We start from the raw sequence: 18,135 nt of genomic DNA on the forward strand, positions 1-18,135 counted from the left end.
TCTTTCACCAGCTTTAGGCAGCACAAAACTAAAGTTTCCCAAAATGATCCTTGTCAGTTTGATGCGATGTTGTGCCATGCCCCAACATTTATGAACATTTCCTTTTATAGTAAATAACAGAAGGGAGCGTGAAATGCCTTATCAGGATAGTCATTATTCTGGTTATAACCCCCAAGGGGCCTTCTTCACTGTGATTATGGCTACATTAGTGATTGCCAGGACAGAAGTGCCCATAATCAGAGACTGTTACAATCTACAGACATAGTTTACTCAAACAACACTTTAAGAACAAAACCAGACCAAATATATCCTTTCCTGTCTACCTCTATACACTGTGGGCATATGAATCAATGTAAAAGAACACACAAAAGACAGGAGTTCAAGATATTTTATTTATACTGCTGAAGCCGACAACCCCAGCGGACTCACTGACACTGTGGGCCAGTTGCCAGATTGTAGTAGATCCCAACGTCAAGCATCAGCAAGTTGAGGAACACTTGTGTGTGTGTGGGTATGTGTCTCCGTTCTCCTCACTGTTTATGTGTGTGCAGCCTAGAAACATGTATATCTGTGCGTGAACCTGTGGGCGAATACTGTTTCCACGAGCTCGCGATACAATCAATACAAGGTGCAGACTGAGAGACACAAAGATCATTGGGCTGTGATCATGAAGTCTCAGCTGCTTATAATCATTAGTCAGCTGCTAATGAACTTAGAATCCATGTTTGCTAATGAGCTCTCCTCTCTTTGAGTCCATCTCTGGGGATTAAAAAGCAAACAAACACGTAATCACAGCGAGTACAGGACAAGAACACAACAAGGATGCAGCTTTGAAATGTAAATGTGGAAATGTGCATTACAACTTTGTGCATGTTGTTGAAGATGCTCTCTTTCATATACCTTCAATTTGCAGCTTTCTGCTACTTCTACTACTTATAGATGCTATTAATGTCTGATTAATTTATTAGTCAACTAGCAGTAGCTTTAGCAGTTTAAGCTATTGACTGTTGCAGTTATATCAAAAAAATACATATATTATTTTCATCTCAGCAAATGTGAGTGTTTGCTGATTTTGTTTGTCGTGTATACCCATCAGCAACTTCATCAGGTATACCTGTTCAACTGCCCGTAAACACCAATGTCTACAGTAGCAACTCAAAAAAGAGAGAATGCACAGACTGCTTCGAGCTGATAGGAAGGTAACAGTTATCCAAACATCCACTCATATAGGTATGCAGAAGAGCATCTCTGAATGCACAACACAATAGTCTTTGAAGCAGATAGGCAGCAGAAGACCACACTGGGTGCCACTCCTGTCAGCCAAGAACAGGAATCTGAGTTATTGGCTTACCAAAATTGGACAACAGAACATTGAGAAATCATCGCCTGGTCTAATTAATCTCAATTATTTCTGCAACCGTCAGCTGGTAGTGTCAGAATTTGGTGTTAGCAGCATGAAAGCATGGATAAATCCCTTGGATCAGCAATTCATATTGTTGTTGGTGGTGTAATGGCGTTGGGGATATTACTTGATTCACTTAGAGAATGTTGGAATGTGGGGTGATGGGGAATTTGCATCTTTATTATTACTTTTTATTGATTTATTTTTAACATCTACAGAATCAATATATGTTAATCACATATTGCTTTTGGATGTTGAATATTAGCAAGTGAATTGGAGATAAAGTACCTGAATTTCAGAAGCAGAACCACGCCTCCAAACACACTCCTTCCGGTTCTCATCTATATATTATCCCCCAGTTTACGTGGCCCACCCTCCCTCCCCTTTTCAATTCTTTAACTTCTTCACTTCTATTTAGTACACAGGGATCTGTTAGGCTTGGGAGCCGCCGCCAGTCCCCTTCGAGGCCTTCCCCAAACTGCAGCTCAATTCATCTCCAAGCCATTCACCTTTATCTACTAAAACACTGTCAAACCTCAAATGAGGATGTGGGCCCAGCGAGTGAAACAGCATTTAACCATGTGGATATGGTAGCTGTGTTACATCAGTTCTGCACAGCTTGCTGTCCTTAGACAGTAAACGTGATGAAACCACTCAGGAAAAAAAAACCGCATATATATTGTTTATCATGACTCTGGTTTAAGGTGGGTCACTTATTTTTTAGATTAGATTTAGATTAAAGATTTCTTTGTTTCTCTCACAAAGGAAGAAAGTTTTAGTATAGTTTTGTAGGAAAACACTGGTATCCATCCAGATGTTCACAATCGATGCAGCAATGATTAGCTAATGTTATATCGACCACTTTAACCAATTATTTAAAAAAAATAATTAGGATATTCTTTTTATTTAATTATGAAATATTTAATTCATTGGATTTGCTGGTTTTCACTACTGACTCATCATGAAAATGCTAAATGGAAGACACGCTTGATTTGCTGTCTTTTTTGTCATACAGTACTTTTATTAATTCATCTATTTCTACATCTTTATTCCCAAATGGCCACCTATAACCTTAAACACTTTTTGATGTTTGAATGATCCACATACTGATCTGCAGCATCCCAGCCAGAATCCATTAAACTTTACAGGCAGACATTCAGACTCAGGGATGAGAAGCGGGGGCAGAGTAGTGCACAGTACCCAGGGGAAGTGTGCTGAAGCTGGGTCAAGGGCTAGCTGGTGATAGCCCAAGGGCCTGGAGGAAGGCAACCAGTCACATTGGATATAAATCACCTGGTCACAGATACACAGAGAATTGTTTAGCCAGAGTGACAGCTACACTCTCTGAGGACAGTCTGAGTCTTGAAGATACAGTATCGCACGCCTCGATGCATATATACATACACAGATGCACACAAGTGCAAATGCACTGGTTAGAAAACGAGAGCATGGAGAAAACTCCGATGAGAGTTGGTTGGAGGGATTTCTGGCTGAGGACAGTCAGTCCGTGTGGCAGCTGAACAGGACATGGGGTCCCTTTGGAGACTGTTAAACCAAAACTAGGTCTGAGTGCAGTTTCATGTCATTTGGAGGTGGGTATCGACATCAAAACAGCAAATATCACAACCATGTGGAACGTTTTCATTGATCTTAAGCAATGGAGTTTGGAAATGACTTCAAATAATACAGCAGGTGATGAAGTCACAGAAAAGCCCTTTAAATAGGACTTAATTCTTCATCTTTTAGCTGCTCTCTTTAGGAGTAGATTATCTGCCTCCATCTCATCCTAACCCTTGGAGCTTCCTTTGTCACACCAACCCTCTGCATGTCTTGGTTCCTCAAGGAGGGCAAGTCCACCCTGTCTCTGCTTCACTCTCTTCTTCAACTCTCTGTCTGTTTCATTGAATGGTTAATCATCGATATTAAACTCATCTACCTTAACTACCTCTGCTCCTTGTTAGACCTGTCTCCCTCTCATTTCCACATATTGTACTGTCTTTTATTTTTCTTCTCTGCAGAGCAAAGCTCCACCTTTCCAGGCTCTCTTCCACCTGTTTCCTACTCTCACTACAGATCACAATGTCGTCTGCAAACATCACAGTCCAACGAGACTCCTGCCTGACCTCATCGGTCAACCCGTCCAACATCACTGCAAACAATAAGGGCTCAGAGCCGATCCCTGATGTAACCCCATTAATCTATCTGTCACTCCTACCACAGAGCTCACCACTTTCTCACTGTCCTCATACATGTCCTTCACCACCCTCACATACTTCTGACAGTCCCAACTTCCTCATGCAGTACCACAGTTCCTCTTTTGCCACCCTATAATATGTTTTCTCTAGATCCACAAAGACAAACTGAAGCTCCCGTTGACATTCCCATATTTCTCCCTCAGCACTTTCAAAGGTCAAATGTCTTCAGCCAAGGTAGCACAGTTTTCACTGGCTTCCTGTTAGCCAGATGGTTTTACTTAATCCAGGACTCTCTTGATGATCGGAATGTTTCATTAGGGACAGATTTTTTTTCCCCTGGATGCCTTTCTTGATGCAACCCACCCATCCAGGTTTGGTATCAACAGTTGGAGAACTCTGGCTTATGCTGCCCCAGCCGAGATGGCTGCATACAAACTTATGTTTAATTCAGCGGATTGTTAGAAGGATGGTTTTTGATGGTTTATTAAAGTATTTCATGTTTACTGTAATAGTTTTCATTCTCATATAATCAATGAAACAGTCTTTATTATACAATAGACACAATGCATTGTTGCTCTTTTTCAAAAATCTTAAACTATTAGATTGTTGTCTGACTAAAAACCTTATTCAAGCTTGACCTGTTTTTTTCTGGACTTGTATATATAAAAGGGCTAAACATTATGCTGTGGGGAATTAGATACCACACATACAGACGCTGAAAGAGATTAATCTCTCAAGAATCTCCTCACTCAACACATATTAATTACTAAGCAGGGATAGTAGACACACTGTTATTACAACCAGGCCACACACATACACACACACACACAATACAGAGGTGACACACACAGAGGCGTGGCAGGCAGTAACAGTCCAATCAAAGCCGGATTGATTTTCAGAGCTCACTGGGGATTCTGTTCAGTCAATAAAGGACTCTGTTAGACAACTGGAGGCATGATGGATCTACCATACATCTTTCCTTATAGTGTATCAGCTGCCATGTACTGGACTACAACACAGAATGAAATTGAGCAGGGCTTAAATCATGGAAGGTTTGCTATGTGATGTGTTACAAAGTACTCTGTAAAATTTGCAATCACAATTTTTAGTAGCAGTCAACAAAAAAACGAAAGAAAGAAATGAAAATATGAAAAAGAAAAAACACAATACACAATATATAAATAATATCTTCTTTCTGATACTGTGCTTGTATTGTAAATATTTTAAAGCTTTTTTTTTTTTTTTTACAACCCTCAGTATTTTTGTACGGCCCACTAGAGGACCGCAAAACTTACACTTTGAATGTGCAGCGGAAAAGCACGTGGAGGTGGCTACCGTTTGCATCACTGTGCAAAAAATACGATCAGGTACAAACAGAGAGACATAATCAGTCCCCAAAACTTTGGGGAGTTAATAGTTACAGCTAATTGCATGACCGCTAGCCACCTTCAACCTGTCCACCACTAGCGTGACAATCATGGTGGCAACGATGCAGGGTAAAGTGAATAAGGCCCACAGGCCTACAGACCACTTTGTTACTCCCTGACAACCACTCATTGCTTTGGAAAAATGTGTATTCCCTGACTGGTTGGCAAATATCTCTACGTGATTTCTTTGTTGGCTAGCAGATTGCTGTGGTTGTCCATAGTTTGCATTATAGACACTGGCTTGTCTGCACATACTTGCCAGGGACTTTTCGAATAGTAGTGAAACTTTGAAAAATGTGACACAAACCAGAAACAGGGACCATCATTAGTCTTCAAAGTAAAAGTTGTGGCTTTCAAAACATGTCAGCTATACCTAGGGATGGGTATCGAAACTCGGTTCTTGTTGAGAACCGGTTCCCACTGTTTCAATTCCTTGGAATTGTTTGCCATTTTTGCAAAAGAGTCCCTTATCGATTCCAGTCGCCCCGAATGACGTCACCACGTTGCGGAGCGTCATTTACCTGGCAGGAAACATAGCGGCTCAAACGCTCAAAAGTTTGATTATACTTTACGAGAATGGATGACAACAGGGCAACTTGCAATACTTGCAAAGTAGATATTTCATTTAAGGGAGGAAACACTACGAATATGTAAAAGCATTTGCTCACAAAACACGCGATAACCTTAAACTAATGTCGTGTTTTTAATTCCGCTCCGGACTCGTGAATCTCAACCCAGCAGCAGCGGTAACGTTTGCACATCCTCTCCCGTTAATGCAGCAGGTAAATAATCAACTAACAGTGCATATTATGTTAGCGCGATCTGCCTTATTACAAAACCTGCCATTACTGTGGATTTAGGTGACCATGATGAGAGAGACAGACAGAGTCTGGCTGGCTCAGATGCTGGTAGTTCTCGCTGCAGTCTACCGGTAGCGTCTCCTTTTAGGCCAGGATAGACGAATGTCACCGAGCAGTGACTAAGTTTGTGGTAAAAGGTTTGCACCCATTTGCCACAGCAGATGCCCTCGATTTTCGGTAAGTGAATGTGTTTAATTGTAGGCAGGGACATTACTGGATATTCTTGTGTAATTGCTACAGAATAATTTATGTTATACTTTGTTATTGCTACAGAAGAATATTTATTTTATTATTTTACATTTACAATTTTTTTCCTGGGGACCCTGTGACACCCCATTGAAGAGCCATAGGCTGCATCTCTTAAGATCTCACTGTTGGGTTTGTAAGGCCACGTTACTCCTAAATTTCTATCTTGTTCAAAGAGAAGATATAAAACAAAGTTCTAAGCTAATGTGCTTAGTGTTCTCCTTTTTTTAAAAAGAATCGATAAAGAATCGATAAAGAATCGAATCGTCAAACAGAATCGAAAATGGAATCGGAATCGTGAAAATCTTATCAATACCCATCCCTAGCTATACCAGTGAGGAACAGATTTTACTTCGAAGATGAACATTGTTCAATTCTGATTTGTGACATAAGAGGAGGCTTTAGGTGCACCACCCTATGTGAGACTGATTTCACTTGGCAACAGGTAGGAACCTTCAGGAACTCTCACCAACCAGTCTGGGAATAGTCGTCTTTCCTTCACAACTGGTGGTTGTATCACATTAGGTTGGAGGGCAACTCTTGAGCAATGTGCAGTTGACTTCACATGAAAAACCTCTATGAAAGTCTATGACAAAAAAGTCCTTAATAAACTTGATCTCTCTAATTACTTTCCTTACATGTATTTATGAGCTCAGTCACTAATTTAGAGTGCTACTGAATTATTCATCATGTCATTGTTTGGTAATTTTGTCTTTCACCAAGGAGGCAGTTATACTGTCAGCTTCATCCCTCTTATTACGTCCTTCATCAACACACCAAGATGGCTACAGTCAAAATGGTCATCTTCAAAACAGGACTTCACAAAGCAATGGATGACAGCACCGTAGCTACTTCCAGTTTAGCAAGAACAAACATAATGGCTCAAATGGGCCACTAGGTGTAATGACATTAATTGCTGTTAAATGTTACCGTAGTTACAAGTAGTGGGTGAGTGGATGAAAAGGTAAGCTTATAGTTGATAAGTGAGTATAATTCATACATAATAAGTTGAAAGTTGTTCAGCTCCAGGTAAAAGTAAGTAAGATGTTATTAAGAAAGGGTTTGTTAGTCTTTCTGATTGGTGTATTGTATGAAAAGGTTTGGAACCACTGATCTTTGGCTCCAAAGTGACTACACTATGAAAAAGCAATACCAAGATGTTGCTTAGTAAAGACACTGTAAGTGTTAGCAAAGACAAAGGATGAAGCAGAGAGTGGCGGTCTACAGTCCAATGTGCAACAGTGCAAAGTAGCTTGTCCATAAACCCTGGGGCACCCTGGTTGCACTCCGATAAACACGGGCAGGAAATTCTTCTGCAAATTTGTTGAAAAATATACTGCCGGCTGCTGTGTCAAATAACAGTTGTTGTTATTCTTAGCAGGGTTCCTTAGCATATTGTAGAGCAGTAATGAGCTCACAGAAGTGTTTGGCCAGTCCTGTAGGAACTAGCCCGCATTTGTGGCTGTTTCTGTCAGGATGTCAAATCTAATATTCTCCCTGTGTGCGTGGGGCTGATAAATTATTAATAGCGTGTATTTGAGGAGCTTTCTTAGAACCTGCTTCTTGCACGTCACTCAGCTTCTGCTCGTTACTCCTCTTTCCTCCCTCTGCTAACGTCACGCCTCACGACATTCATCTCCGTTTCCTTCTCCTTCCCTTTTCAGCCCTCGTCTCCTTTTGTGGATGTGATAATATTGGAATTGGAAGCTTTGCATCTGGACAACTCAATGCCTCACTTTGAGTGCGTGGGAGCTTTTCCTCCGCTCTGCCTCTTTCCCCTTGCATCTAAATGGCTCTCTGCTCTGCTGCAAGCTACAGAAAAGTAGGGCAGATGCCTCATTTAACACTTGGGTGCAATCATTGAGCAGTGTGTATACATTACACAAACACCCCCAAAAAGCAAGAAATTCATCTCCTTCTCCAATAAAGGTGGTGCTGCAGCTAGGTTTGTAAAAAGCTTAAGCATCTGATGTGTCAATATATCAACATGGAAAAGCTGTCATTTCAAAAACGCCACATTTCACATGTTTAGGAAGAACTGTTTGAATCTAATCTGATTTTATGCAACTATGCAAGAGAGAAATTCTTGTTTCTAATGTTTCCCCACATCAGGGATTGGCCTGCCCAACTTTTGCTTCATTTCTTTTCTGTTTTCTTGGTATTTTGGTTTCTGCCCCTGGTTCCTGACACACTCAGTCAGTCCATGATAGGAAAAGAAGTGAGCAGCAGCAGATTAAATTATACAGGAGAACCCAGAAATAGCTCTAATGCCGAGGCCGCGTGGACTCGGCGCAAGAACATGGCGATGTAAGTCGCCACTGAGCAGTCAACTAGATTATCCCTGAATGCATCACAGCATAAAGCGGACTGCTGTGGGTTTGACTGCCGTGCAGCTATCCGATGGGATGAGCTTGACCTTTAGTAACCAAAAAATATAAAAGACGCTAGAGGAGGGATCTAACATTCAGGGTGGATTAAAGGGCCATTAGACCTTTAAATTTTGGAGCAGTCACCTTCCAACTTCCAGCTACGTTAAACACGTAAAACAGAGGAAGCAGCTGAGCTGAACTGTCCACACCTTCACCCACCACGTGTAAACACAACCACCCACATGACAACATCTAGAAAGGTCACAGAGCATGTTAAAAAAAAAAAAGATAAGTAAAACTTCACGTTTGGAAACACCTCTGCCAAATATCACATCTCATTTGTTGCTTACAGAAAGATTGACACCTGAGACCTGCATGCGTGCCCTTCTCCAATCTCTTACCCAAAACATGCAGGAGAGGCAAACCCAGGTCCTGGCCCTCCCTGCCAGAGCAGAGGGCATCGGCAGAGACACGGAGGGCATCCTGCAAAAAAGATGCCACTCGAGGGGGCTCCCCAGCCTCACAGCTGAAATCCACAGTATTCCCAGAAATTCCCGGCAGTTCCACACAGGCCGCATAAATCCATGCCAGAAGTGCGAGGTGCACCGAGGGCGGGGAAGCAAACCCTGCTCTCGTTTTTCTCACTCTGATGGCCTTAAGTCTGTCTCTCTCATGTGAGCTCCCTCCCTCTCTTGCTTCTATCCCTGCTCCTTCTCACTCACTCCTGCCTTCTTGAAGTGTGGTAACGTTATTCCGTGGAGCAAAGGGGGAGGTGAGTCTTCATTTTTTTCACTCTCCCTTCCAAAACTCCCTTCTCCTCAAATGATCCTTGTTAACCCCTCCTTTCCCTCCTCTCCACACACATATACACTCTATTCAGTGACCACCCTCCACCCTCCTTCAGCTTCCTTACATGGCATACCTCACCTCTCTTCCCCCTCCACCTCTCTTCTTCTGCAAGCATGCTCGCTCATGTCTGCGCTAATGTCACTTCAATTTTTCATCGGCAACCCCCTTTCCTGTTTCCAGATCCTCTCGCTCTCTACTCCAAAATAACTGCAGGACTCACCGGCTGTCATGACACAGCTGAGGGAGGCCAGGCAAACAGCTTACATGGAAAAAAAAAAAAAAAGCAGGTACCCGCTTCTGTCGCTGCACATGCAACCTCATGCGTACGTCCTTCAGGAGCCGAGGTGCACATATGCTCCCAATAGTTAACATGTGGCAAAATTAGTATTAAGCCTCGTTCCGATGTCCCAAAAGTGCTAGGCTAGCAATTTTCCCCACAAGCTGGGTTCAGTTATGGAAGAAACATTGAAAAAAAACCCACAAATGGTCATAATTAATGCAGCTAAGGGAGCGATGCCCAAACTAGTATGACACCAGAAATTCACTTCCCCTTAAGACCCTTCTTGTCTTGTCTGTTCTTGTCTATTTTTAACATGTATTCCAATAAAAGTGTTTAATAGTACCATATTTAAAAGAGACTTCTCAATGCAGTGATTTTTCTTAAATATATATAATTTAATATATCCTTGTAATAAGGTCCTAAAATTGCCAGTCTAGTTGACCTGGTGTAGCATACCAAAAGTATTCACTAGTTTGCCTTCACAGACATATAAACTTGAGTGACATCCCATTTTGTCAGATCACCCTTTGCAGCCATAACAGGTTCAACTCTTTGGGGAAGGCTTTCCGCAGGTTTAGAAGTGTTTATGGGGATTTCTGCCCATTCTTCCAGAAGTGCTTTTGGATGGTCAAGCACTGATGTTGGACGAGAAGGCTTGGCCCACAGTCTCCGCTCTAATTCATCCCAAAGGTGTTCTGTCGTGTTGAGGTCAGGACTTTGTTCAGGCCAGTCAAGGAAGGGACAATCCCCAAACTGTTTCCACAAAGTTAGAAGCATGAAATTGTCCAAAATATCTTGGCATGCTAAAGCATTAAGAGTTCGTCTGACAACTACCGTTGTCCTGGCAACTGCCAAACCCAGACTCCTGTAGATAGAGAAGTGTGATTCGTCACTCCAGAGAACAAGTCTCCGCTGCTCTAGGGTCCAGTGGTGGTGTGCTTTACATGACTGTGACCGTGGCATTTAGCCCCAAGTATCCATACAGAGTTACAAGCACATACTTGCTCATACAAATATATATATATATATATATACATATCATCATTGTTGTTGTGACAATTTGCTTGTTATAGGGAATTAGCTCCATTTTCTTACAGTGGAAGTGTACATCCTATGAAAACTTTTCGAACATGCTAGGTCCTGGTCCCTCAATGAATTTCTATCTGAAACTAATGTTTGTTGCTTCATTTACCCCGCCTTTGAGCACAACTTCACTCGGATTGGCTGCCCCCCATAAACACAAAATTTGAATAGCAAATTTTGGTGGAAGTACTTTGGTTGTTTAAATACTACATATCTAACAAATTGTGCAGGCTTTCCATCTTCCCATTCCAACCGCCCCCACTTATGCCACACATTTCTATCTGCATGAATGTAAACATTGCACAGCACATGACAAGGGGGTTGCTACATGTATGTGTATGCAAACCGCAGCACTGGATCCACATTAAATCAGCAGTGGAGGTGCATTACATCACTCCACAGTCAGATCCATAAAGGGCTAAGAGCCAATTCATTTTGAGAAAACACCCTCTATTGATCCCTGCTGCTCTCCATCACTTACACTGTAACAGTTACCTCAATCCATAGGCTAACCTGACACATAATCCGTGTGTGTGTGGGTTTATGTGTGGGTCTGCCTTTGCAAGTATTTTATTAACATAATGTCAGCAAACAGGACACATGGGGGAAATACTGCAGGGTGTTCTATGGCTGTCCTGAACTCCTTTTTTAAAAATTGATTTCAGTGTCTGCGTTTGATACAAGACAACTTCCACTTCCCTCCAGCTGACTGGTCTAAACTGGGTTGCTAGCAGCCTCTAGTGGCCTTCAACCAACCTTGAGACACACTCATAAGAGCACCAGAAAGCATTTCTTAAATTTTGGGGCTCACACATGCATCTCATGTTGTTCCTTTCTCCTCTGATGGAGCCAGAGTAGCCATTTAAGTGATACTTTACTACCTGCGAAGCACATTGATTTTGGCTCCGCTACTGGGAGTGCTGGATTTTCTCAGTACAACATTTTTGCACAGTTAGGTCAGGTTCTTATTCCCTTATTCCCACTGCAACATGCCGGAGCTCTTTGAAACAGGCAGACGGGCAGGCAGCACACAAGCATGCGCACACACACATTGTTTCCCACTGAATTGCACCCATGGAAAAGCAGATTTAGGCCATGGGACAGTAAAATTCCCTTTAAAAAACTACACTAAAGGCATTAGTGTACCACTGTACCTTTTTAAAGGTTGTAGGAACTCCGATTTATGTGTATTTTCACTGATGATGGTGACATTTGATCACTAGCTCCACTAATGTGAACAAACAGATGACAAAAAAATTCAAAAGGGAAAGGAGAGAAGAGAGAGAGAAAAAAAAGTCAAAGATATGAATTCCACACTCCTCTGGAGTCTCTTCTTCTGTCGCTGGAGAATCCATCACATTAAAGCTTTAATGCTAGAATAACAAAGCATCCATCACGTTGAATGCCCCAGAATACAGAGAGCCATTCAGGGCAAAAGCCTGCAATTCCCTGGGTGCGGTACCTGTGCGCTGTTCACCAAGGCTGGCCAACATTTTTTTTGTTTGTTTGCTTTGGAAGTTAGGAGCATGTGATAAATGCAACAAGCAATGAATTAGGTTTTTGTGCATATCCTACTGAGGCAGAGCCCAGAGAGCTGACTGACTGATGTGAATTTACAGCTCAGGCTGACTTGAGTTAAACATATTCGAAGGGAAGTAAACAAAATATACAGGACAGGAGGGGGAGAAGGTGGAGGAGATAAATACAAGTGGACACAGGCGTAAACAGGGGCGAGAATAAAAGACGGAGAAGACGAGGACAAAAGGAGATGACAGAAGAATCAACAGGAAGGAAAATGCAAGGATGAATCTTAGAATACGGAAGGAAAGGAAGAGGCAGCAAAAACAAAGATAGCTAGATGAAATAGGAGGAAGGAGATGGGAGACTGGAGAAGGAAATAAAGAAAGAAAATAAAAGGAGGAAGAGAGGAAGAGAGGAAAAGAGGATGGGGTATTAGGAAAGTGAGACATGGTTTAGTCAATGAAAAAAGAAAGAAAGGGAAATATGTGTGAATGAGAGGGAGCTGCGTAACACAAAACATAGTAACACATACGACCAGCACAGCTTCCCTCACTCTCCCGACTCTTTCTTTCATCGTACGTTCACAGTCACAAACGCACAAACCCGCAGTATCCCCAGCTGCATCTCCTGTAGTAACCCAGCCCCAATCCACGGCGACCGTGTGAGCCGGGTTACCATGGAAACTGAAAACCTCACATCAGCCCTCGGGGGGAAGGCGCACATAGCCATACCTCTCCACTTTCACCTCCCAGTCAGTCACATGACCAGCTCTAGTGCTGCAGCTGGAGTGGCAGAGCGGCAGCAGCAGAAGTAACAACTCACTGAATGTGAATGCTGACTGCAGAAGATGAGACAACACTGGGGATAATACAAACCTCTATCACAGAAGCTCTATGTGCTAAAGTTGGTAAAGGTGTTACACTGTAGCTCTAATGGACACATAACTAAGAGACTGGTGATATGATTTCCACCCGCTTATCCGACCAGGGATGCAGGGGGTTTGATCCTAGCCCAGTTCACACTGGATGAACAGGTCACCAAAAAAAGAAAGACTAATCCGAATCCACATCTACAGCCAATTTAGCACACTTGGACTAAATTACCTGTGTGAAAAACAAGCTGGAAGAAGGAGAACATGCAAACACAGCTCAGAAAAGTCCAAGATGGCCTGCAGGTTCAGATAAGGTGGAGGTGTTCCCAGGTAAAACATGTTGAACAAAGTTACGCCCTGTCAAGATGTCAAGGTGAGCCTAGGTTATAGCCTCCTACATGCCCAACTGGCTGTCTTATTGCCAGTGGGGCATAGGGCACACTGCTTCACCTGCTCACAGTTGCTGTGATTCTGCCAGCCACTCTGCAACCCAACTCCTTCTTTCATGTCATATCTGACTTAAATTCATATCTGTTGCCACTGATTTGTTCTACAATATTTATGTAATTTTTTATGCATTGATTATGTAATTATATTTTTTAAGATAATGGTCCTTAGTTGGTGGGCAGGAAGAGGTAGTACATGCTCACACTGTAAATGCACCCCAAATATCTGCTGCAGCAGGAATGATTCAAATCCACCCCAGAGACTTTAAAGCTTCCTTACATCTTCCTTGTGTCACACCTGCTCACCAATGAGGGATGCAAAAAAGCCCAATATCTTCAATTGTTTCTTTATTTGGTTGCTGTGGAGCCGGTTTTCTTAAAATAAGTGAAAACTACCTTCCCCATCTTGTTCAATTAATGATAGAAGTTTCTAGAAATAAGTCTATATAGAGGACGCTGCTACAGAGTCCAGAAGACAGTTCTGCTTAATTGCTCAATTGCTTGAAACGATTTGAATGACATAGTTTAATTATGTAAAGTGAATCCATAGTCATATCCCTGATGACAAGCATTTATCCCCTGTTGCAGTACAGATACAAGAACTGCATCCAATAAAAGCTAGGGTCATTCAAAAAAAAAAAAATCTTCATTCACCGATTTATAGATTGTATTTATGGAGTGGATCTGAGATTGAGAGACATTCAGTTTTTTACTCTACAATGAAGACACAGCTGGTGCTGCTAGGACTGAGCAAAAACTGCGTCTGAATAAACCTCATGAATTGGGGGATTCATTGTAGAAGCGCTAGCAAGCTTCACACACATTTACACACACATACAAGAGAGTGCGACGGTGGTGGTGGTGGGGTTGGTGGGGGGGAGTAAGCGCGGGTGTAGAGATAAGGAGCTGCGGCAGTGAGGTGTGGGGGTGGGGGGTTGTTTCTGGTATTGGCGCTGGTGGAAACGTGTTGGGGCTTGAAGAGATGGGAGGCTGCAGCAATCTACGGTGCCACCAGGACCAAAAAACCCCACCGTCACCAGACTGTGGAACGCCACTGCTGCTCTAAATGTTCTCACAGGAGCGCAGCACTGCAGCGCTCGAGCTGCAAAACTCTCTGACTGAGATGTGTGTCTGTGATCAAACGCTTTCACAGTGCACGTTCGGCCAAAGACGATGACTGAAACGAAGGATGCGAGGGCATGTGAAAATTCCAAAAGGTGTCTTCTCCTTATGGGAACATTCTGGCTAGGAGACATATAATTTTACTGCTGAGGATGCGGTGTGTTACGCTGTTTTTTTCCTAGCCTTAGGATAACTGCTATGCAGTTTAAAAAAGTATCAGGGAAAGAAAATGACCTTAAAAAAAAAGATCACCCCAAGCATTTTTTTGTGGTGTCTTCGCATGTGTGCGGCTGTGGACATGAGGAAACAGTACTATTTAAACATGTGAGAGTTGTTACACATGATTGATTATGTCCTAAAGGAAGTTACAGCTTATAAAACTGAGTGTGCATTTGGTCAATCTCATTCACCAACTTCCACATGACCATCGGAATATGTCGTATGGATGAAAGCATACAACCTCCTTTCCAGGATGGCAAGCAATAGCATTAGATGAATTGGGGGTGGGGGGTGTATCAGGAGCTTTTTCACCCCCACTGAATAATGGTGCATTACCATTCTGCTGCTGTAAAAGCAAGGTGACCCGTATCAACCCTGAGGTCCAAGTGCTTGGTTCTAGAGGCAAATTCACAACCTGATGCCCGTGATTCCATCTCTGTCGCCACCATTATTATCTGGAGCACCTGCCTGGAGATCTCTTGGAGATGTAACACTGACCTTGAAACAGCACTTAGAGAGAGGCACACCAACCGGTCTTCCAAGGCCCGCGGTCCACGATCGGTCATCAAAAGCTCATTTTCACAGCTACGTCATTTGATGGTTTAACCAAAGCCAGCTGTGTGCATGCTACAGCTGAGCGTGGCGATTCTTAGGAAGGCCTGTTCTTGTGAATATTTCATGCAGCGTGAGGATTTCAGACACACTCTTGTTGCCAATCTTTGCAGAAGAAAGGTCGAAGCAAGCCACAAAAGACTACATGTGCAGAATTTGTCCTCTAAGTCCACTGAATTCCTCCTCAGTCTCCCATTCCCAGCATCCTTCTCTCTCTCTCTCTCTCTCTCTCACTGTGTGAAGCCTTACCTTGTTTCGTTTGGCCCCCCGCAGAGGAAAGAAGCAGGCGAAGAGGAACTTGCCCCAGCTGATGACGGCAGCCAGGCACCAGTTGAGGCGAGCCATGCCTGCGTCTGTCCCGTCTTGTCTGCCAGCCTCTTATCGCTCTAGCCCCCCACCCCCCACCCCTCAGAGGTCTGGAATAGGATCTTGTAACCCCCAACTATGCCCACCTCCCACAAAAAAAAAGAACAATGATATCAAGGAGGAAAAAGATCACAAAGAGTCACGAAACCTTCTCGTCCTAGTCCGGTGAGCAGGTGCGAAGTGAAAATGTTCCTTCAAGTCAGATGTAGTTTAGGGGTGAGGGAGATTTCGTTTTCCTTCTGTGGTGGTCTTTGGCAGTTTTCGGGAAACCTGTCTGGCTGTGTGTCTGCAATTCCAATTTGAAAGGGAAGTGGTGGTGGCAGCAGCGGTGGTGGGGTAGATAACTGGGGCTACTGGCGTCCCAAAAATGACTAGACCCTCAGATGGTCTAGAGGGATCCACAGCATTCAAAAGCCTAAAACTGAGTCCCTGTCTTCCCATCCATCCGTCTTTCCCACGACTACCTCCACTCTCACTCCTCCTCAGTTCTCCTGCTTTCCAAAGCCGGGTCTAGATGAGTCAGTCCTCAAAGTGTGATGAGCACCGCCGGCTGCAAAACGCGAAGAGCCCGACGCTGATCGACGACACTGTTACACATACACGCGCACTGCCGCTGCTGCTGGCATGCCCACACTCACTTGTCTCTCACACGCGCACACATACGCTCGCCTGCGAATAACACTGTCCTGGTGGTGCATACATCCACGGGCAGAAGAGCCCCCCTCTCTCATTACAAGGCTCCCCTCCAGGCTCAGGATCCCCCGGTGGTTCGCACTCACACTCCGCTTACACACACTTGTCCACCTCTCTCGGTCTGTGCTGCTCTCTCACACATACATCGATGCTGCAGCACTTACTCAGTCAGAGTGGGAGGAGGGGAGCAAAAGAGTGAAGAGGAAGAGGAGGAGGTGGAGGTGAGGAGGGGAGGAAGAAAGGGAGAAACGACTGGGAAGAGAAAGGGAAAAAAAACGATAAGACAGAGGCTTTCTGTTGAGTGTGTTCATTCAGTGTTTATATTCCAGGGGTGACGCCAGAGTCAGTGAGGAGACCGAGAAGGCGGTAATGTGCACGTGTATGAACGAAAGTGCGCATCAACTAGTGATAGCTACGAGAGGTGGAGGAGTGACAGGAAGGACCGTGAGAGTGAACAGAGGAGTCAAAATGGATGGACGGGAGGCATCGGGGGAAGGAAGAGAATGACATAAAAAAAAAAGGAAAGCAGAGAGTGCGCAGCATATACAAACACACACACATGAAGGGACACGCGGCAGCCGTCACGGTGCAAGGCTGATACAAAGCAGGCACAGGGTGATGATTGTTTTGTGTGTGTGTGCATGTGTGTGTGCAGAACTGGGTCGAAGGGAGCTAAGGAGGGAGGAGAGGAGGAAGAAAGGATGGAGGATGAGAGAACAGGAGAGGAGAAGGGTGTTGAATCATTGTGTCTTGGGTGATTATTTCCCTTTTCTCTCCCCCTTTTCTCATATGTACACACACACACACACACGACTGCAGGTGGTGCACAGGCTCGTTCACTCTGCTGCAGTCTCTCTACGCTTCAGTGGGAGCACATTCTCACTGCAGAACGCTGCCACCCCCCCCAAACCCCACAACCCATCCAATCCCCGACCCCTCCCACCCAGCACACCACTGCCACACAAACGCAATCACAACACATCAAAGCAATGAGCGAGGGAGATAAAGTGTAGAGAGGATGCTGTTCTGTCAACCAAAGCTAGCTGAAACTGAGGGGTGGGGTGGGGTATAGATGTTTGGATGTTTGAAGGGGGGGGATAACAATAATAGCTGCTTGGCGATATCCAAATGTGCAGGCGATAAAAGATAAGTATAAAAGTTGACTGATTGAAATCGATCTTGAGTCGGGTCTTGCTATGAAGTGCATCTAAAAGAGTAAGCCTTTATGCTCAGCATTACTGAATAAAGAAAGCTACATGACAGTTAATAAAATGTATTAATATCCTGTCAAAAGAAGTGATGCTTTTGAGCAAGGCAATATTTCCCAGATGTTGCAGTAACACCATGAAAAACAGTGTTTGCACACTGCAGCAGGACCAAAATCACTGTGACCCCGTGCAATGAACTCACTATCTCGTTGTCTTTGAAATGGATGCTTCGAAGATGCAGACCAGGTCTGCCCCCACTAGCAGTCAGTCGCTGTCTTCAAAGCAACTTTGGTGCATCAAGATGGCGATAAAATGGCAATAAGACAATGTCAGTCTGCTATCAGTTTAAAATTGAATGGAGTCAAG

General features: G+C 43.6%; 1 protein-coding gene across 3 annotated transcripts in view; it reads right to left on the reverse strand.

The window, feature by feature from the left end:
• The window catches only part of LOC120746114 (tensin-like), a 121,306-nt gene extending 104,323 nt beyond the window's left edge, over nucleotides 1-16,983 (reverse strand). The window contains exon 1 of one of the 3 annotated variants that reach the window (XM_040051408.1): nucleotides 15,752-16,983. In XM_040051408.1, the coding sequence (XP_039907342.1) occupies nucleotides 15,752-15,847 (96 nt within the window). In that variant the 5' untranslated portion in view covers nucleotides 15,848-16,983. Of the gene's footprint in view, nucleotides 1-8,900; nucleotides 11,731-15,751 lie in introns of those variants that run through there. The other 2 variants (XM_040051406.1, XM_040051407.1) reach the window with 2 other exon arrangements.
• Between the last annotated feature and the right edge of the window lie 1,152 nt (nucleotides 16,984-18,135).

Source organism: Simochromis diagramma, unplaced genomic scaffold (assembly GCF_900408965.1).
Source record: "Simochromis diagramma unplaced genomic scaffold, fSimDia1.1 OVJJ01000107.1, whole genome shotgun sequence".
NCBI classification, from domain to species: Eukaryota; Metazoa; Chordata; class Actinopteri; order Cichliformes; family Cichlidae; genus Simochromis; species Simochromis diagramma.